General features: G+C 41.9%; 1 protein-coding gene across 4 annotated transcripts in view; it reads right to left on the bottom strand.

Moving 5' to 3' along the window:
• LOC105981779 (ubiquinol-cytochrome-c reductase complex assembly factor 1) overlaps window positions 1-22,255 on the bottom strand; it is an 89,411-nt gene that overhangs the window by 20,165 nt on the left and 46,991 nt on the right. For all 4 annotated transcript variants that reach the window (XM_013011106.1, XM_013011105.1, XM_013011109.1 and 1 more), the window contains exon 7: window positions 22,001-22,109. In XM_013011106.1, the coding sequence (XP_012866560.1) occupies window positions 22,001-22,109 (109 nt within the window). The remainder of the gene's footprint in view (window positions 1-22,000; window positions 22,110-22,255) is intronic.

A 22,255-nucleotide genomic window follows, 5' to 3' on the forward strand; every position in this document is an offset into this window, starting at 1 on the left:
ATTCCTCAGCACCACATAAGCAAAAAGAAAAAAAAGCCGGAAGTGGCGCTGTGGCTCAAGTGGTAGAGCACTAGCCTTGAGCTGAAGAGTTGAGGGACAGCGTCCAGGCCCAGAGGTCAGGCCCCATGACCGACCGGACCAAAAAAAAAAGGGGGGGAGGGGAGGGAGATTTGCATTCACACCTACTAGGATGATTGTAATTCACAGTGCAAAGAAAAGGAAAGTTGGAAGATTCCTGAGGGAATGTAACACATAGCCACTGTGGGAAAGTTTCTCAAAAGGTTAAACATAGAATTAGCTTATGACCCAGAAACACTACTCCTAAGTTTATATCCAAAAGAAATGCAAGCAAAGAATGGAATGAATAAGGCTCACAGGAGCCTTATTCACAACAGTTAAAAGGGGGAAACAACTCAAGTGACCATTGAGAAATGAATGGATAAACAAAATGGATAAACACACATATTTGTATACATAGAATATTATTCAGCCATTATACTGCATGGTTTAATATACTGCATGCTACCAAATAGATGGACTTTTTTTTTTGTAGTACTAGAGCTGTGGTTCAAGTGGTAGAGAGCTAGCCTTGTTCATTTTAAGTCCTTGAGTTCAAACCCAGGACAGCATAAGAAAGAAGGAAGGAAGGAAGGAAGGAAGGAAGGAAGGAAGGAATTAATTGATGGTAAGGGGAAAAAAGAAAAAGAAAGAAAGGAAGAAAGAAAGAGAGAGAGAGAAAGAGAGAGAGAGGGGGAAGGGAAGGAAAAAAGGGAGGGAGGAAGGGAGAAAGGAAGGAAGGAGAGGGAGAGGGAGGGTGGGATAAAGAAGGTAGTCAGACACAGAAATACAAACATTATGTGGTTCCACATATTTGAGGTACTTAGGCAAATTCAGAGACAAGAAGTAGGATAGAGGCTACCTGAGTCTGAGGAAAGGGAGAACTGGAGAATTTACTATGTAATGGATAGAGTCTTTGTTGGGGATGATGAAAAGTTTTAGGTATAGATAGTGATGATGTTTGCACAATTTAGTATTCTTAAACTGCACATATACAAATGGCTAAAATCATAAATATCACAACGCATATTTTATCACAATAAGAGAAAATTTCTATAATAAACCATTTTCCTTAGATAGGTTACTTCAATCTGTGATTTAGCCCCGAGTATATCGGAGCCTCTCTTACTACAACCCCATTCTGCACTGTAGCTACAGGAAGTAATTTGTGTTCCTTACTAGACCACTAGCCTGCAAAATTCTGTATTATCTTGTTCAGGGTTGACATGTATGTATTGAGTATTTCAGGTATTGCTATGTGTACTGGAGGTGAGACAATGAATAAAATAATTCCTATCAAGTCATCATCTCAGGTAGAAAACACAGCATATGTGTATGTGTGTGTATGTGTGTGTGTGTGTGTGTGTGTGTGTGTGTGTGTGTATGTGTGTATAGTGTAGCATAGTGTAGTACAGGCTGGGGAATGAAAGGCTTCAGGAAGAAGTAACTTTCATTGTACTGCATAGTAGAGGGGAAACAGGTATTTCAGACTGGGTATGTGCAAAGTCACAGAAAGAAAAACAGGCAAAATATTTCCAGAGGAAAAGTCTACAGCAAAGAACACAGGATAGGCAGAAGCAGAAGGCGGAAGCCAAAAGGCACTTGGCACTTTCTGTAAATGGCCCTGAATACCACATGAAAGAGGGACAAGGAGGGATTCTAGGCACAAGGAAGTTTCGTGAACAGATTTTATTTTCAAAAAGTAACCCTAGTAGTTTAGACCCTAAGAGCTGAAGGAAGGACCAGAGGCAGAAACTCCAGGAGGCTGTGCAGTGGTTCACATGAGAGTCAGTACAGAAGTCAGTCAATGTAAGCTGCAACAGGATACAGAGGAAGGAATGTGTTCCTGAGAAATGATGGGAAGGGCAGGTGATCGATCACATGGATGCAAAAAGACAAACAGTGAAGCCATGACTTGCACTGAATCAGACTTCACTGAGGGAAACAAAAGAAAAGAAAGGTACTAAAAGAATGCAACACTATATGCAGTCACACACACGAATGACTTTGTGACCCTGGCAGTACTAAGTGTAGACAACCAGTCTTGCAGAGTTTGAGCAATCACTGTGCCCTTAATGTCTCCTAGATTGTGGTAATGGAAAATCTTACTTGGATAAGATGTAATATGAGCAAGATGTGTATTTAGCTTGAGCCCAGCAGGCATCACCAAGGGTGAGGGGTACAGCAGGCCAGGGTCTGGGGCCCGTGCCCTCCTTTCCAGTAATTTGTGCACTGCATGTCAGCAGATGTCATTCCTCTAGGCCTTCTGCGTGCTACTTGTAGCCACAAGGTCTGATGACTGACAGCGAGAACGTGCTGACACATTCAGGTTTTCAGAGACATTCATAGGCTCCTAATTGCACCCTGGGCCTCGTGACTACATTTATGAGTGCACAAAGCTGCAGGCACAATTTTCCTTTTTTAATGATTTTTTAAATTAAACATTGGCAGAGTGGGTACAATGGAAAACTACAAGATGCTTGTTCCCCATCACTACTGGCCACCTTAGATATACAAACAGGTAAAAACAGATAATCCACATTTTAGCAAGTTCTTTGCTAGTAGAGCCATGACAAGGCAATGTCACTTGTCATGGATGCTAAGTAAGGATCTAAACAAGTTAGGGGACCTTCAGGCAACACTGAGATCATGGACCCCAGATAGTATCCTTTCCCACTCACCAAACCTGAGGAGATACACATCACCTGGATGGCAACTTCTTCAGAGGATCATCTTAGCCTTGTCTTCTCCAGTGACAGGGAATAAAAGAGGCAGAGTGGCCCCAATGAACCAAGTTATATAAGTTAGCTGGGAACAACAGGCCAGACCAAAATCTACAGCCTAAACAATGAAGTAGACATTTCCATTGTTTCCTGTAGACCACACAAAATGATTGTCTGTCATTGCCATGTCTTAATTACTGTTCAGAGCGATAAAGATCCCCAATATTGATCCCCATGATAATTCAAGAAAAATGCCATTCTTTGCTATAGAGACAAGGAAATAAAGGCTCAGAAAGGTAAAGTATCGGGCTGGGAAGGTGGCTCAGTGGTAGAGCGCTTGCCTTGCATGCTCGAGGCCCTGGGTTCGATCCCTCAGCACCACATAAGAAAAAAGCCGGAAGTGGCACTGTGGCTCAAGTGGTAGTGCGCTAGCCTTGAGCTGAAGAGCTGAGGGACAGCGCCCAGGCCCAGAGTTCAGGACCCACGACCGGACCCAAAAAAAAAAAAAAAAGAAAAGTAAAGTATCAAGGTAAATTATCAAGATGTATGTTCACAGAGGGTTTGGAGGGGTGGCTCAAATGGTAGAGCATCTGCCTAGCAAATGCAAGGCTCTGAGAGTTCAAACTCTAGTATTGGGGGGAAAAAATCTCACAGAAACATGGTCTTCTGACTCTCAATCCAGCATCTTTCCTGTGACAGTGTATTGTCTAGACTGGTCTTGAGATTCTGGTCTTCAACTCTTGGGTTCAGAATTCAACCTCTTGATTTCTAAGACAATCTTTTAAGACTCAGCCTTTCCATTCAGTAGATAGCTCACCCTGAGAACGTGTCCTGGGAATGGCTAGACTGGAACTCCTGCGTTCCACTTTCATCTGAGGGTTCCCTAAAAGGGACTCACTAGTTGACTGTGAGCTCTGACAGCAGTCCCAATGTCTAAGGTAACTCTTTTCTTGTCCTCTATTTTCATTAAAATATTTTTTAGAGGGTATTTTATCCAAAGGAAGGAGAAAACCTCTGCTAAAGCTATGTGTATTAAAGAGTTATTTTGTTTGTTTTGCCAGTCCTGGGGACTAAACTCAGAGCCTAGGCCTTCCCTGAGCATCTTTTGCTCAAGGCTCACTCTACTACTTGAGCCACAGCGCCTCTTCTGGCCTTTTCTGTTTATGTGGTATTGAGGAATCAAACCCAGGGCTTCATGCATGCTAGGCAAACACTCTACCACTAAGTCACCTTTCCCAGTCCCAGAGATCTCTTTAGTGGTCTGTATTCAAGTCCCAACGAAGAAAAACACATTATCTAAGTAACATTTAGGCTCCAGGAGCCATTTTCCCACTTCATGACTCTGGAAAACAAATCACACTGCGTCTCAGTTGTCACATCAAAACTTTGCCGAAGCCGGGAGCCGGTGGCTCATGCCTGTAATCCTAGCTACTCAGGAGGCTGAGATCTGAGGATCAGGGTTCAAAGCCAGCCTGGGCAGGAAACTCTTATCTCCAATAAACCACTAGAGAACTGGAAGTGGTGCTGTGGCTCAAGCGGTAGAGTGCTCACCTTGAGCTGAAGAGCACAGGGACAGTGCCCAAGCCCACAGTTCAAGCCCCACAACCGACCAAAAACAACAACAACAACAACAACCAACTATGCCAGATACTGCCTTTCCTTTCCTTTCTTCATTAACAATAGAGGCAAAAATGTTAACAGTAAGTAACACTAACAATGGCAGTAAGTATCTATCTAGCTTTCTAGCCCTGCTTAAAGAGCCCCACACTCAATTACACGTTAACTCTCACAATGCTTTAAGATACGATGTGGGTAGTACACTTATCCCTTCCTATGTTATAGAGGATTAGCTGACCTACAGATTAAAGTCCCTTAGATAAGGCTGCATGGCTGGGGTGGGATCTGAGCTGCCTGGCTTTTGTGCCCAATCACTCCTTAACTAACCCTGTGACCTGCCTTGGAAAGGAGGTTCCAAACCCAATCTGTCTCTCCCCTCTCTCCTTCTCTCTCTCTCCCTCTCTCTCTCTCCCTCACTCCCTCCCTCTCTCTTCCCTCTCTCTCTCTCTCTGTCACACACACACACACACACACACACACATACACACACACACACACACACACACACACACACACACACACGCGCGCGCGCGCGCGCGAGTGCTGCCTCTCCCCTGAGCCCTGGAACTTTGCCTGCTTTCTTGCCCCTCCCTCTCTTCACAGCCTAGCTTGGGACAGCTTCTCTAGGAAGCTTGTAGCAAAAACAAAACAAAAATAGTGGGTTAACTCTTATCTTATTTGTTCATCGCTTTAGTTTGGAAATGAACCTAGGAAAGACTCAACTTCATTTCTCCTGTTGGCATTAACTAGATTGTAAACCCTGTAGGGTCATTTCTTCCTGGCACTTTGGGATTAGCACATGGTAAGAGACAAAGATATTCTTTGAATAAATAAATGAATCAGACAATCCTTAATGGAGACACATAAATGAATGATGATGCTGGATCAAAGGGAAATATTCACGCCTTCATCAAGTGGATATTCAAAACTAACCATAAACCAAGTACTGTTCTAGAAACAAAGGCAGCAGGGGTGAACAAGACAGTTTCAGAAAGCTGAGGAAGAACAAGAAGCAAAATAAGTAAACATATAGAATATATATAAGAACATATATAGATAGAGAATATAGAGAACAGATAGATAGATAGAATGATAGGTGGCACGATACTTTATTGCCATCTAAGGACTCAAATGGGCAGTGCCAGGTGTGATGCATGGTTCATACATGTGGAAAAGGTTAGGAGCCTACTGCTAGCAACTGACCAGCACTGACAGGCCTTTGCAATGACTCACTCAGTGACAGAACCAGTGGCATTTACTGGAGGTTTTACTATAAATTCCTGGAGGCTAAAACTGCATTTTGTGACCACTCCCACTCCCTACGAAAATGCCTTGCACATAGCGGGCACTGAGTGAGCTCTTCATGGCAGTGCAGCACCTGGGATTGTGAGAGAAGAAGCATTAGCAACAGGTCCTCACAATCATCGCTGCTCTCCACTTCCATGCTAGGCCAGACCCAACAAGCCTTACTTCCTACAGGGAGAATCATGGTTGGCAAGCAACTTACCTTGGGTCTCAAAGCATAGTAGATGATAAACATCTTCTGACTTTGAAAAAGGGGATAGACATAAATATCTGTGCTCAAAATGCCCAAGACAACTGGGTTCATTTGAAATCCAAAGGATTTTAGCAAAAGGGCATGGAGTTGAAAAAAATGGGGTAGGAGATATTCAGGCCACTGAGGGCTCATTGGGAGTTATCTTTATTTTTCTTCTAACCACACAGGAACCACAAAAGTCTGTCGATTCTTAACCTCAACAGCTCAATTGCCCACAGCCTAGAAAAGGAACAACACACACTTTACACCTTTTATTATTCTAACAGAATTTCTCTCCTGAGAGTAGAAAGGGTCAAAAGTCCAACACCCCAAATATATATCTTTATAAGTCATGAGCAAAGAAGCATTACACCAGACAGTTATTTTAAAAAAAAGTCACAGTGAACAGAGCTGAGTAGGAGGTGTTAGAAAACTCACTCCAAGTAATTTATTCACTGGGAACCACAAAGGGCTTTCCCAAGAACAGCAAAAACACCATTAATTTCTCCAATGCCCTTCCTTTCAAAGGGCTCCAAACACTTCACACGTTTCATTTTAACTTGTCCTCAAAGGCTCCAAAATAAGAGGTTACTATTTCCCCAGGTACAGATGGAGAAACTAAAGCATCTGCCATCCTGCTGTGCCCAAGTCATCCTCATGAACTGAGCCAACACCAGCTCAATGCCTGCCATGGGCTTCCCCCAGGCCGTCTTGATCAGGAGATCAAAAGAGGAAAGACATGATCCCATCCTTCAAAAGGCCAGAATCTAGTGAGGCATCAACAGATACATCCCTTTATGCTTATGTGAAATGTCACTGAAAAGGTCTATACACAGCAACCTGAAAGTACCCATTTATCACTAACTAATATGTACCTCACTCTTTGCTGTCATGCTATTTATATAATTCAATAATGTGAGCGCTATACAGAAAGTAATGGAGATAAAAAAAAATTGCCCAGGATCCTACGGTCACATCATGGCCAAAGTGGGATTAGAACCTAGTGTATCTAGCTGCAAAGTTAATGTGATGGGAAGTGGTTGTTTGGGAAACTAGGAGTTAGCCTCTGGACTCGAGTGTGTGTGTGTGTGTGTGTGTGTGTACATGGGCTTGGACTCAGTGTCCTGGACTCGAGTGTGTGTGTGTGTGTGTGTGTGTACATGGGCTTGGACTCAGTGTCTCACACTCATGCTCTTCTTGATTGCTCCTGGCTAGTGCTCTACTAGCTTCCAATCTAGAATTTCCTGGGTTAAATGGAGATGGTGCCCTGTGGACTTTCTACCTGGTCTGGCTTCAGACCTCAATCTTGAGGTCTTAGCCTCCTGATTATACCTAGCATTGCAGGTATGAGCCACAAGCACCCCACTGACCTCTGGACTGTTTTCATCTTAGCGGTGGACAGCAGGCATACATGGGAGTCTTCACTACATCTGAGTGGATGGGCTTGTTTCCCTGACCCAGAACTGCATATACATATACCAATTTTATTCATTTATTATTTATTTTTGTGCTGGTCATGGGCACGGCCGCTGAGCTATTTTAGCTCAAAGCTAGTGCTCTACCATTTGAGCCACAGCTCTACTTCCTGCTTTTTGGAAATTAATGGAAGAGTCTCAGACTTTACTGCCTGGGCTGGCTTCAAACCATGATCCTCATATATCAGTCTCCTGAGCAGCTAGGATTATAGGTGTGAACCATCCGTATTAATAGATTCTCCATCACAAGGACAAGCTCTTGAAGTCAAGAAGCAAAAGGCAAGTGTGTCCTGCAAAGGAGAACAGAACTCTTTCTGGGCAAAAAAAATCTGTAAAGTCCTGAGTGCATCTTGTTCCTTTGGTGAGCATGTGGAAGCATATATCAGGACACAAGGGTACAGGATTGTCTGGCATGCTTTAACAGAAAGCCTATAGCCTGCAGGAACAGTCACAGTGGCCCTGGTGCAAACTCCTGCCGGGAAGGGTCCTCTGCTAGAGATCCCTGAAGAAGGACACAGCTTGGTGACAGCTCAGTAGAGCTAACCTGGTAAGCCTAAGTTCTGCAAAGCTCTCCCTTCATTTTGGAGACAGAGGAAGAAAATGCCAGACTGAGAGGAAGGAGGGCTTATGGGGCAGCAGGCTATTGTTCTCAGGCTAGATTACAGAAAACATGGCCAGCTGGGGCTGGGAAGGTGGCCCAGTGGTAGAGCGCTTGCCTCGCATGCATGAAGCCTTGGGTTCCATTCCTCATCACCACATAGGCAGAAAAAGCTGGCAGTGGCCCTGTGGCTCAAGTGGTAGAGAGCTAGCCTTAAGCTGAAGAGCTGAGGGACAGCGCCCAGGCCCAGCGTTCAGGCCCCACAACCAACAGAAAAAAAAGAAAAAGAAAAAGAAAACATGGCCAGCTCTGGGGATGCCTGGGACTTATCTAAGGCCAGGTTACTAAGCAGCTCTATTTGAAGCTCACAAATCCTCAAACATATGGAGAAAGGAGAAGGTTCTCCAAATTCTGGGAGTAAAGTTGATCCTGAATCTCTTTAGAACCTAACCCTCATTCTAGCATCCTTCCTGTTTTAAAATCTCAGTTGCACCTAACAAAAACCCTTTGATGGAACCAGCTAGTAATTAGCTCATTTAACCCAAGTGGTTTGTGTTCCTAGAAACATAGAGGTTAATTTATTAGTTCTCTCATTGTCACTTCAAATTGGCATAAAGCTAAAACTGTACATTATGGCCAAGAGAACAAAGGTTTTGAAATCAGCTTGAGCTGGCCTGTGACTTACTATGGTGGCCACAGGCAAGTGCTTCCCTCTCTAGCCCCTCAGTTTTCCTCAGCTGTCAAATGGGGATACACTCTACTCTATCCCAAGTTGATATGTAGGGATTAAATGCCTGGCACAGAGTTTGCCCTGTAAATAGAATGCATTCAACCAAAACCAAAGTCAAAGAAAGCAGTTAAGAAAGTATGTGTAAGACAAAAGGGAGATAAAGAAGGACTCTATCAAAATATCTAAATAAGGGAAACTCTGTGCTAGTTGGCAGTCATGGCAAAAGGAAAGCAGGAGTGTTACACCATTCTCATTGTTTCATGAGAAGAAGCACATAAGCTCATCAGGACAGGGTTTTGATTCCCACTGCACAGAGGAATGTGTGTGCACTGCATGTATATACACAAACACAAACATCCGCATATTCATTTCAATAGGAACAGAGCAAATAGCTCTCCAGGGCCCTGCTGCCTCCCAATACCATACTACTGCTGCTTGCGGTGAGGTACTGCAAGAGTTAAAACATTTTTGTGCCAATATTTTAAGAGTGCAGAAGGTTCCAAATTACATGTAAAATAAACAATGCCAGACTGTGAAAACTCTTGGCTGCAACGTTCTCTGATGTTAACAAGAGTTTCTTTATTACTGTAACCTTTCAGAAGTGAATAAAAATTATTTCTCTGCCCTAGTTTTGCCCTCCAGTAAAAGGGAAGAGAACAGTGACCATGGAAAGAGCTGTACAATGACCCCTCATGAAGGCTGGTGAGTGGGGAAGGGGGCAGTTGAAAACACAAAGCCTTCCATATATGTTTCTAGACAAACGTTAGACATTTAGTTTGGGCTAATGCTGATCATATTGTAAAACTTTACATTTCTAATATTTTTATGTAACTAAACTCTCAGAGGGACAACCAAGCATTTGCAAAAGCCCAATCTGAGCTGGTGCTATGGAGAAAGCCCAAATCTTGACCAGCTCTTCAGAACAATTCAGTGAATCCCTTCACTCAGAAATGGACTCTGAAGTGCTCTCCAAAAACAAGGAAGAGGCTGGGCACAATGGCTCATGCCTGCAATCCCAGGCTTTTTGTCAGCAGAGATGAGGAGAATTGGGGTTTAAGGCCAGCCCACACAAAGAAAGTTAGTGAGACCCTAGCTCAGTCAGTAAACCTTGTATTGTGACATGTACCTATAATTCCAGCTACATAGGAGGCTATAGGTAAAATGATCATGGTCAATGGCTGGTCCAGGTAAAAACATAAGACTCTGCCTGAAAAATAACTAAACCAGAAAAACTCCCGGGATATGGCTCAAGTGACAGAATACCTGACTAGCAAGCACAAGGCCCTGAGTTCAAACCCCATCAACACTAACACAAAACAAAACAAATAGAAAAGAAAATCTACATGTGGCCAGTACTTTGAAACAAAATAGGTTATTCTGCAGTGAGTCTGTAAATATCAAACATGTAGAAAGATCTAGGAGCTAGTTTCAATAAAGAGAATCTGCTTGTACTATTGCAGGAAAAGAAAAAAAGTCACCAAACAAAGCCAAACTTTCTTTGTCCTGTCACATCACTGTGACTTTATCCACATTGGTCCTCTGCCTGGAATGCTCTTTTCTAACCAACACCTACTTATCCAGAAAGATCCAAACAAATGTCATCCATTCCAAGCTCCAAGAACTATATATCCTTAGCAATTTAAAACACTGTAGTTACTGAATATTGAAATTATTCGTTTGTATGCTTGTCTCCTACACTCAAGAGTCAGGGATAATGTCTGATACTTAGTGTAGTACCTAGAAGCTAGTGTGTCACAGTAAAATGGATGAGTAGACTGGTAAAACGTTGTTTGTGTCTGAGAACAGAAAGCAGACAGAATGATGAACTGCTAAAAAAAAAAAAAAAAAAAAGAACACAAGCTCTGGGATTTAACACAAGGCTAGCTTTTTAGACTTTCACAGAGTTGCCGAATGTTAAGTCTGGAGCAAATGTAGAGATCGCCCTACTCACTTCCCCAGAGAGCTCAGGTGATTTGATTTTACTCAAGCTCCCCCAGGCTGGCCAAAATGCCTTCCACTGTTCTCCCCTGTCCTTCGTACTCCAGTCTAAAATGGCAGGTGTAAATGTTTACTTTGTGGCAGGACAAGATATGTGATTAATTCCATATTGTGAGACTGTTATTTTACTGTAAACAAATAAAAATTATGCTAGGAATTTAAATCACTAGATAAAAAGATACAATTGTATCTTTTTATAATCGTACTATAATCCTACTACTCGGGAGGCTGCAATCTGAGGATCACAGTTTGAAGCCAGCTCAAGCAGAGACTCTTATCTCCAATTAACCACTCAAAAAACAAAGTTTAGGTTAGTGGTAGAGTGCTAGCCTTGAGCACAAAGAGGCTCAGGGACAGTGCACAGGCCCCTAAGTTCAAGCCCCATAACTGACAAAAAAAAAAAAAAAAGTTACCACGGTTACCACAGTTACTATAAGGACTTAACAATTACCCAAGAGAAAGGAAAACATGGGCAGACACATACCTTTATGGAAATGTTCACAGCAGCATTATTCCTAAGTGCCCAAAGGTGGAAAAACTCAAATGTCTAATACTTAAAAACAGACCATTCATAAAAAATGAATAAAAAGTGCGACACCATGGATGAACCCTGAAAAACGCGATGATAAGTGAAAGGAGCCAAACCTAAAAGGCCGTATATTGTATCATTCCATTTGTATGAAATGCTCAGAATAGGCAAATACACAGACATGGACAGGAAAGCAGCGGCTCCCAGGTCTGGGGGAAGGAGGAACAGGGAGTGCCTGCCAACGGGCACAGGACTTCTTCCTGAGGTGATGAAAATGTTTTGGAATTAATAGTAATGATGGAGGCATAACACTGTGAATTTGCTTAAGAAAATTAAAATTATAAATATTATGTAAATTATATCTCTTTTTTTAAATAGAAAAAACAGACTCTCTACCCCATCGGGGATGACCAATCTAACTGCAAGAGCCAACACCAGAAAAATGAGATGCTTAAAGAACAACAGGCTCAGTGCCACACGGCATGTGAATATTAAGTAAATGGGAAGAGAAAGAAAACAACACTTGGATGCTAGCACAAAAGCTTTAGTGTTTAGTAATAGATCAAGAGCAGGGACCTGCAGTTTGGCAAGTCTGGGTTCCCATCCAGACTGCCATATTCACTGCATAAGCCCTATTACATTACCCAAATGAATAACGAATAATAGCTTCCTGAAAGTTATCTACAACTTAACTCCTAATATAGTTAAATAAATAAACAATGTTGTAGCTGTGATATTAATGTGATATACAATCACATATATCTTATGAGATACACGAGGAAGAGAGATTCAGTGCAGAGGCAGACACTGGAGTGAAGCAGCCACAAGCCAAAGAATGTTGGCAACCACTACTAGCTGGGAGGGGGAAAGAACAGATTTTCTCCTGATGCCTCCAGAAAAAGATAACCCTACCAACACTTCATTTTCAGCCCAGTGAAATTCACTTTTGCCTTTAGTACTGTAAGAATAAATTCCAGCTATTTAATCCACCAAGTTAGTAATAACTGCTATAGAAACAAATACACTAATCGCTGAGCCTTCCTTCCCTCATCTGTGGAAATAGGCTAGAAATACCTCACAAGTAAGATTATTTCAGGATGTTTTAAATTTCAAATGGTGCTTGCTAATGTGTGTAGCAAAAGGAAAGCACTTGATTAATGTAGCTATTACAAATGGGGAATTTTTTCAACTTTTACATGGCATATATGGCATTAGCATATGCTATACTCCTTTTACCAAGGAGCGCTGTAAGAGCTGGTACTCAGAAGACTTCTGTTGGTTTCTAGATTATACTTAACGCTCTCTATTTCTATTAGTTAAAAGACAGGGTCAGACTATGAACAGTGGAAAGGAAGGAAGGAAGGAAAGGAGGGAGGGAGGGAGGGAGGGAAGGAGGGGAGGAGGGGAGGAAAGGAGGGATGTAGGGAAGGAGTGAAGGAGGGAAGGAAAGAAAAAGAAAAGATTGTTAGAGCAGGGTACCGGTGGCTCAGGCCTGTACTCTTAACTACTCAGGAGGCTGAGATCTGAGGATCATGGCTCAAAGCCTGGTTTGAAGCCAGCCCAGGCAGGAAAGACCATAACACTTTATCTCCAATTAACTACCAGAAAACCAGAAAGGGTGCTGTGGCAGAGTACTAGCCATGAGCAAAAAAGTTCAGGGACAGTGCCCAGGCCCTGAGTTCAAGCCCCATTGATCACTGATCTATCCCCCAAACTTTGGAAATATGATCCTGGAACTTGCATTCTTAATAAATTCCCAAATGATATTGAGGCTGCTGGCCTGAGGACCATAATGTGATTGTATAAGCTTTTTTTTTTTTTTTGGTCCCAATACTGAGTATTGAATGCAAGCAAAGCTTTTATACTTTTTTGTTTAGCTTTTTTATTCAAGGCTGGAGCTCTACCACTGAAGCCACATTACCAGTTCAAGGACCATAATTTGAGAATCCCTGAACCAGGTTACTTTATGATTCCTTTTCACAGTAGAACAGGCACTGTTGGAGCAGCAATAGGAGCAGGGAAGGCTAAGGAAAGGAATAAGGATAAATATGGTCAAAGTGGTATATTTGCACATATGAAAATGGAATAAGGAAACCTGCTGAAATTGTTTTAAGATAAGACAAGGAGAGTGACAGAGGGGTAGACCGATGAGGAGACATTGTATATTTGTATGGAGCTGTCAGTGGATTCTCCTATACAGCTAATGAATGCTAATTTTAAAAAGATTCCTTCCTAGTTTCGTGTCTAAGATTGCAGAAAGAGCCATAATGCCATGCTGGAATGGCTGTAAAGATGACGTCTTTTCCTAAGTAAGAGGAAGGGTTGGAAGGGTAAATACGAGGCACTGGATAAAGACTATAGTTTTTAACTTTTCATTTAAGCAGAATGAGAACTCTGAAGCAATGGTGGAGACTGAAAGAGGCTGTCCCCTTGTCCAACATGCTGGGCCCATTTTAATTTATTTTAATCCCACCTTTCTGCCTTCTCACCAGACCCCTCCCTCCTCTCATGCCCTCCTCTAGAAACACATCTAGGTGTCTCCTGAATTCATTTATTGGCTTTGCTGTACACAGTATAATGCCACCTTTGTTAGGCTCCCAGACCAGCCCCTCTGTGCACCATGTTCAGTCTCAGTGTTCCTCTGCTCTTAAAAAAACACAACCAAGAAGTCTGAAAAATAATTGTAAAATCAACTAAGGCAAATTCAGCCAATGTGGAAACATTCAGACTCTAAATGCCAGAAAAAGAAGTAAATTCACAACATTGTTAGCATTCGCATGTCTTTTTTTTTTTTCTGCCCTTAATCTCTATTAGTCTTGCTGAGTAGGAAACCTCTGCCATATTGCACTAGAAATTCTGAATGAAAGGGGCCTCAGACTTGGGGCTAGGCCTAGGGAATGGAAGATCTCGAGATTAAAGAAAAGCTGTCCCTTGATCTATGGCAGTCTTTTATTGCATTTGCCAATCCTGGGGCTTAAACTCAGGGCCTGGGTACTGTCCCTGAGTTTTTGTGTTCAAGGCTCATGCTCTACCATTTGAGCCACAGCTCCACTTGCAGCTTTTTCCTGCCCCAGCTGACTTCAAACTGAGATCCTCAAATCTCAGCCTCCTGAGTAGCTAGGATTACAGGTATGAATCATCAGGACCTGGCATTCTTTGGAAGTCTTTAGTAGTAAGATAGAAGAAAGGCTACAGAACAAAGGATATCAAATCAGCAGGGGGAAAACAAAAACAGAAAGGTTTAGAGACATAAGGGGTTCTGAAAGTGAGCTAATCTGGGAGCATTCAACATGAGGAATACTTGAGAGAGGCATCATGGAAAAGCAGGGCATCCCAAGTGCCCTGAGGGGGCCAGGGCTTTGAAAAATGGAATCAGGTCACTGCCTTTCTCCTAAAGAAATTCTGCAAGGTAACAGAAGGCAATAGAAGGACACCAAATGCACTCATTTACTCATCCAGTCAAGAAACATTTACTGAATGTCTGGTATGTACAAAGCTCCATTTCTGGAGGTGTAGAAATTTAAAGACAAACAAATTAGACCTCGGTAACTCACAATCCAAACCTGAAGGGAAAAATGATCAAGTGCATGGGAAGTTTCATGTTTCAATTCATTTCAAAAACAGAAAGGTTTACCATTTCTCTTTCAGGGACATCTCCCAAAATAGAGTAAATCCAGTGAGCCACTCAGAAAGAGGCAACTGAGCCATTAGTGACATCCTGCCGCATATTCCTAAATTGGAAAGCTGCCTAAACACCTACCTACTTCATACTGTCCTGCCACCTCTTCAGGCCTGGAATTGTGTGTAGAGAAAGGAATGCAACCAGTAGAGGTACATCTTCAGTTGGACTCAATATAAATTCATGAGCCAACCCTTAAATGGAGTTATTTTGCCTTCTCTCCTATTAACTGAGTATCTACTCCAATAGCTCAGGCCATTTAAAAACTTCAAAAGAACTATTGAGCCAGGTGCTGGTGGCTCATACCTGTAATCCTAGCTACTCAGAAGGCTGAGATCTGAAGGATGTGGTTCACAGCTAGCCAGGGCAGGAAGAGTACATGAGACTCTCATCTCTAATTAATCACCAAAAGGCCCTAAGTGGAGCTGTGGCTCCAGTATAGAGTGGTAATCTTGAGCAAAAAAGCTAAGAGACAGCACTCAGGCCCCAGGACAGGCACAAAATAACAAACTATTGATACCTGAGAATAAACATATATTGTTTTTCTCATGGCCTTGAGTCTAAGGAATTGTTCTTCATGCTACTCAGATCCATGGCCACAAACCTATGCCCTAAACATGATCCTTGTCTTTCAAAATAGTATCTTTGATTATAAGTTTCAATTATACCTACAGTGTAGAACATAGTAAAATTTTGCCTCATCATAAAACAGATTGACATTTTTTTTAAATGCTGAGGATTGAACTTAGGCTGTCAACATAAGCCAGCCCAAGCACTCTACCAACCCTGTTAGAAGACTGTGTGTGTGTGTGTGTGTGCTCAAACTCAGGCTTGGGCACTGTCCCTGAGCCAGTCCAAGCACTCTACCAACCCTGTTAGAAGAGAGAGAGAGAGAGAGAGAGAGAGAGAGAGAGTGTGTGTGTGTGTGTGTGTGTGTGCGCACGCACGCATGTACGCGCGCGCGCTCAAACTCAGGCTTGGGCACTGTCCCTGAGCTTCTTTTAGCTCAAGGCTAGAGCTCTACCACTTATCTGAGTAGTTTGTTGAAGATAAAGAGTCTCATGAATTTTCCTGCCGGGCTACTTTCAAACTGTGATCCTCAGATCTCTGTCTCCCAACTAGCTAGGATTACAGGCGTGAGCCATCAGCGTCTAGCTTCCAGTTTGAAGATTTTTATCAGGGAAGCATCAGATCAGATGGGTATTTTGAAAACATAGAAACTTTTCAGAAAAACTTACGCCTTTGTTAAAATTTAAAGCCTCCTAGTTCGAAACATAAAATATCCTATGTTTAAATTGTCTAATTTTAAAAAATCAAACAATTCCATTAGAAAATAGGAACTCATGGAACGGAGAAGCAGAAATTGACAGCAGAGGAAATAATTGCTTTTTCTTCCAATATTTAAGGCCAATACAGCAAACAAACATCGTCAGAATAAAAAATTTTACCTCCCTGCCACACTTTTCTAGTACTTATCCTGGGCCTCCAGACCTGTCTTTCTTCATTTTTCTGATACTTAGTGGGCACCTATTTAGCCAACGGGCAATTATAATCATTTTGGACAAAAATAAAGACAGATACATGAGATCCTTGCACCCCCAAAATTCATTGGAAGACAGTCAACAGACATAAACAACCATGATACAAAACAGAGTAAGAGCCCAGAGAAGGGTTCACATAAAATATGATGATTCTTCCAGGGGGACTGAGACTTGCTAGCAGTCTGGTAAAGGGGTTGGGAAATCTAGGTGAATGCCTCAATGAGGAAAGACATAAGACAGAAACAGCTAGTCATTTGCTTTGGCTGGACGGAAAGATATGTGAACCAAGGCTGGAATAAGATGTTCATTGGGTGTGCAGGAAGTGCCAGACACAGGTGCTAGAAGGTTTCACATACTTAAGGTTCAAGAAGAACTAGGGGAAATGAGTTTAGAGTGGCAGTCTGGCATGGGATCACAGAGGACCTTACAATGCAAAATACTGGTTCTTTTTGAAAAGCAAAGCAGAAGTTTACAAAGGAGTCCAGTTTAGGCCATAGCTCCCCCACCTCATCCCTCTGCACCATCCCTGCTACAGGAGGTGACTGGGGTTCAATCCTTATTCTGGAACTACTTGCGAGACATCATCAGAAGTCTTGCCGAGGGAACTGATAAACTGGAATTTCTTAACTATGGCCCTCTTGACCTCTTCCTGCCAATGTCTCCTGCTCATTGTAAGCCTTACAAGGTGGAGATGTCTGGCAAAACAGAACTGAGAGGAAGTCATTTAGCCAGCCTAAGGTTACCATTAACACTATGTGCCACTGCCTTGAGCTAGTTTTTATGTTTTTTAAGTTTGGTTGAAATGTCACAAATGGAAAAATGAAGTAAAGCACCCTGGTTAGCCACAAGACTGGACACACCTGGCTGCAAACCCAGCAAAAGAAACTTACTTCATTAGTAAGAGAGGCAGGGTAAAATTTACATCTGAAATCTGCCTGCATCAGGAGAAAGTGCTGAGGCCAAAGGCGCTGTCTGTTTTTACAGCTGTGTCAGGTCTCAGTTCTTGCTCTTACTAACACTCAGGAGTGCGGCAAGGGCCCAAGGAAAAACGGTCTCCAACCTCTTCAGCTGCAACTCAACTCACAAAGGTTTGTAAGAACTGGTTAATGAAATAAAACAAGACCAGATGAGGTGATATAATGAACTTTATTTCCACAGCTAATTCATAAGCTTAAATCACAAATAATGTTTTTTTTAAAGTCAGAACACTAAATTATTGATGTGATTTTTTGTAACTTCAAATTTAACACATGCTTTTTTACCTGCCTCACTAATGACATATGAATCTACCCATTTTTCACAATAGTTGCATACCTAAAAAGCTGAGAAAAAGGAAAACTTGTAAAGTCAAAATTTTCCCACCTATGAGAAATCCTAGTGTCAAAGGAGTGCTTGATTGGAATTCTAATTTCAAAGACATTCCTCATTCAAAGTTCTGATTCAAGAACTTGCTAGTGGCCTTCCTGGTCTTGGATCGGTCCCAGACTAATCCATTTAAAGTAACAGCCTCCAAGAATTCTTTGGCATGAAAAAAAAATTATCACTACAATGATTTGATTGGATTTATAAAATTTACTTTTTATATGAGTTTTCTTTTAGAGGCACACCTGGGATGCCAAATAACACAGAGATAGATTTGCAAATTACCACCTTCAAATCATAGGCTTTCAAAGCTATAGAAAGAAACTTGGAAACTGCATAGGTACCCCACTACCACTACCACCTGGTTTTTGTTTTTAATAAAGAAACTGAAGCTTAGAAGAGGAAACATTTGCCAACCACTGTCAGAAGCAGCTCAGACCAGTTCCATGCTGCTTACTACTGTTCTCTAGCTACATGTCCCACTGGTTCAGATTGTTTACTTACAGAAGACTGAGATCCCCTACACACACACACACACACACACACACACACACACACACACACACACAACAACAACTAGTTACCACACAACTGTCTTTCCTATACAAAGGAGGTCTATTTATATTTTGAGGTTGGGAAGGAGGATCAAGTAAAATATAATTGAAAAGTAGTAACTGTAATCCCCCAAATTACTTTTAACTTTTATTAAAAATTCCTTTTTTTTTTTTCTGATGGCTGTGGGGCTTGAACTCGAGGCCTGAGCTTTTGTGCTCAAGGTTAGCACTCTACCATAGCTCCATTTCCTAAAACTTCTATCTTTAAATCATCATCTTTTAAAATAATCAGTGGGACTAAACCAAAGCTTATGCCTTTCTCTTCGATAAGGCAGTTTAAAAAGCAATATTAGCAGAATCACCTAAAACTTTGCATTTGTGTGGCTGCCCCTTCTCCATGTTGCAGCACTAGTAACACTGGCAACATCTAGAAACCTGTTAGAACTATAGACTCTCTGGTTCCATCCCAAACCTACTGAACCCCAATCTATAGTTTAACAAGATCTTCAGGTGAATTGTAGGCACATAAAATATATTAGACACTTACGTAGCACATTCCAATAGGGTAGCACCCTACCTAGAACAACCCAAATTCTAAAAATGACTGGCTAGAATGGGAGACCAAAAAAAAAAAAAAAAGACTCCTGTAGGACTGCCCTAGATGTACACCTGGACAGGATCCTAATCAAGTAGGGTTTATGTGATTAAATAAGTTAGCTTTAAAACAGAATTCTAAGCCAGGCGCTGGTGGCTCACACCTGTAATCCTAACTACTCAGGAGGCTGAGATCTGAGAATCGGAGTTCAAAGCTAGCTTGGACAGCAAAATCCATGAGACTTATATCTCCAATTAACCATCAGAAAACCGGAAGTGGCCCTGTGGCTCAAGTGGTAGAGTATTCACCTTGAGTTGAAGAGCTCAGAGACAGTGTCCAGGCCCAGAGTTCAAGCTCTAAGACTGACAAAACAAAACAAAACAAAAAAACAGAATTCTAGAGGCTAAATAGTTCATTGGAAAAGTAGCAGTTACCAATTAATGTCTGTCACATAAGCAAAACACTGAATCAGATAGTTTCTTGATTTTATAAAGCTTATAGTTAAGTAAAAGAAACATTACATACAAAGTAACCCATAGGGTGCTGACTGTTATGATGGCTACACAGAGGTCCATGAGAAATTCATGGGGGAGGGGAGCAATTGAAAGATTATTGTGGTCCAGAAGTCAGAAATTTATGGCTTACTAAGTTATTTAAGATGGGACAGCTGTAGCCCATGTGGTTCTAGTGGCCCCACTTCTAGGAGAGTTTAGTCAACAGTGATAAGAAAAACAGGTTCACCGCATAACTGCCTGGCGGTCAGACAAGGCTTTGGCTAGCTAGAGGGTATCACTGGGTCATCATTAAACGGGATGATCTGAGACAGCCAACCCTACCCTATGTCTACTGTGTGCTGCCACAAAATTTGGGTAGCAAATACTGAGGGCATGGAGAACACCAGCTGTGTGAACAGCTTAAAGGTTGCTGATCTCACTCAGGGCAACTAAGACAGCCAGCAGGCACAGCAGTGAGAAAAATGAAACAGGAGCCAAAGAAGGCAATTACAAAGAGAGCTCAATATTGACTTCAAAATGAATGATAATGATGATGATAGCCAATGAAACTTCAATACATTTCCTTTTCCTTGAATGAAATGTCACTGGTCTGTTGTCCCAGAGAACGATGTGTAAATGTCAACAGAGATACTTAAAAGACAAATTCATGCCATTAGCTTCCTATATACCAGTTCCATCAGAGATATTAGGAAAATATGAAAAAAAAAAACCCTCAACTAAGGTTCCCAAAGGGCAACTATCCCCTCCCATGATCATCTCAAAGATTACAATTTATACAGAAAAAGCACATGATGCCAAGAGGCAATGGCACAAGCATATGTGAATTATAAAAGTAAAAGTAAAAGTAAAACATAGGTTTTACTTTTTTTTCTTTTTTTTGTCGGTCGTGGAGCTTGAACTCTGGGCTTGGGCGCTGTCCTTGCGATCTTCAGCTCAAGGCAAGGGCTCTACTGCTTGAGCCACAGTGCCACTTCCGGTTTTCTAGTGGTTTATTGGAGATAAGAGTCTCACGGACTTTCCTGCCCAGGCTGGCTTTGAACCACGATCCTCAGATCTCAGCCTCCTGAGTAGCTAGGATTACAGGTGTGAGTCACCAGTGCCTGGCATAGGTTTTACTTTTAAGAAAAGGTCCAGGGACCCTTTCTGTCCCTCTCTGTTCTCTGTCCACCATGAAGGGAGCAACCTGCTCTGCCACACATTCTTGCTGCCATGATCTTCTGTTCCACAGCTTCATGGAGCCAAGCAACCATAGAATGAATCCTCTGAAACCCTGAGGCCAAAATAACCCCTTCCTCCTTAAAGTTGTTTCTTTATCAAACCCAATACTACAGTTTAGCGATTTTACTAGTGTTATTTGAGTTTGTTGTTGTTGTTGTTTTGCTTCAATGAATAACATAAGGAAGTCTTAAAAAATATACACCAAAATGGAAAAAATGGATTCTTCTTAGAAGAAAGTCAATAGTAAGGACTCAGAATGATGATTAAGGGATTTCAGATTCAGTTGGACATATCTATTATATATTAAGTGAATGAAATATCAAAGACTCAGAATAATGTGCATAAGATAAGTTATGTTAATACACTTTTGTTTTAGTTTGGGGGCTGGTACTGGGACTTGAACTCAGGGTCTCATACCGTAGCTTGGTTTTTTCAATGACTAGCTTTTTCAGTGATACTCAGATCTCAGCCTCCTGAGTAAATAACATTATAGGCATCAGCCTATAATCAAGAAGTTAGTGATCAAGAAGTTTGCTCTGGGGCCAGGTATTGAGGGCTCATGCTTATAATCATAGCTTTTCAGGAGACTGAGGATCATGGTTCAAAGTCAGCCCAGGCAAAAAAGTCTATGAGGCCCTTATCCTCAATTAAATACCAAAAAGCCAGAAGTAAGCTGTGGCTCAAGTGGTAGAGAACTAGCCTTGAGCAAAAAAGGCTCAGGGGCAGTGCCAGGTCCTGAATTCAAGCCCCAGGACCGGTACACATGCACACTCATGTGTGTGTGCGCGCACACACATACACCCCACACAAAAGTTTGCTTTTCAGGTCTCAATGACTCAAATCTTCATACCAAGATATTTCCATTAAAACTAGACTAGTTCAAATATTAAATTAGTGTCAAAAGCATAGTGTCCTTAAACCAGATTCTGATTCCTTCCATTCACCCTTTCCCTTACTCCTATCACCATGGGTTAGGCTTTATAATCCCATCTACACACACACACACACACACACACACACACACACACACACACACACACACACACACACACCCTCATGCCAACAAGCCACAACCATGTGTATAAACACATAAATTATCAGTGACATGTCAGTCTCCACAGAGGCAGAATTACTCCAGCTAAATGACCTCATGACACAGGCAGCCTCTAGAGAAACCCCAAAGGCCATTCTAAATCAGAAAAACCCCAAACTCAAGGCATGCAACTTGTCATCACAGCTGTCCAGGACCAGAATGTGATGGCAAGCACTTACCCCCATGATTCTACCACGCTGCTCCACATCTTCCCACATAAAATGAACGATGATGCGACACATATATTTCCCACTCCGACCTTCCTGCTTCATTCTGACTAGACACATCCTAGGTGGGAAGAAAATACAGTCACTGGTTGGTTGTATTTTCATTATTATATATTTTCACTGAAGAATGGTTTTAGCAAAAGGTACTGAAACAAAAAACTCTAAGTAACCTTATTTTTTTTTTTTTTTTGTCGGTCGTGGGGCTTG

Source organism: Dipodomys ordii, unplaced genomic scaffold (genome assembly GCF_000151885.1).
Source record: "Dipodomys ordii isolate 6190 unplaced genomic scaffold, Dord_2.0 Scaffold13, whole genome shotgun sequence".
Taxonomy (NCBI): Eukaryota; Metazoa; Chordata; class Mammalia; order Rodentia; family Heteromyidae; genus Dipodomys; species Dipodomys ordii.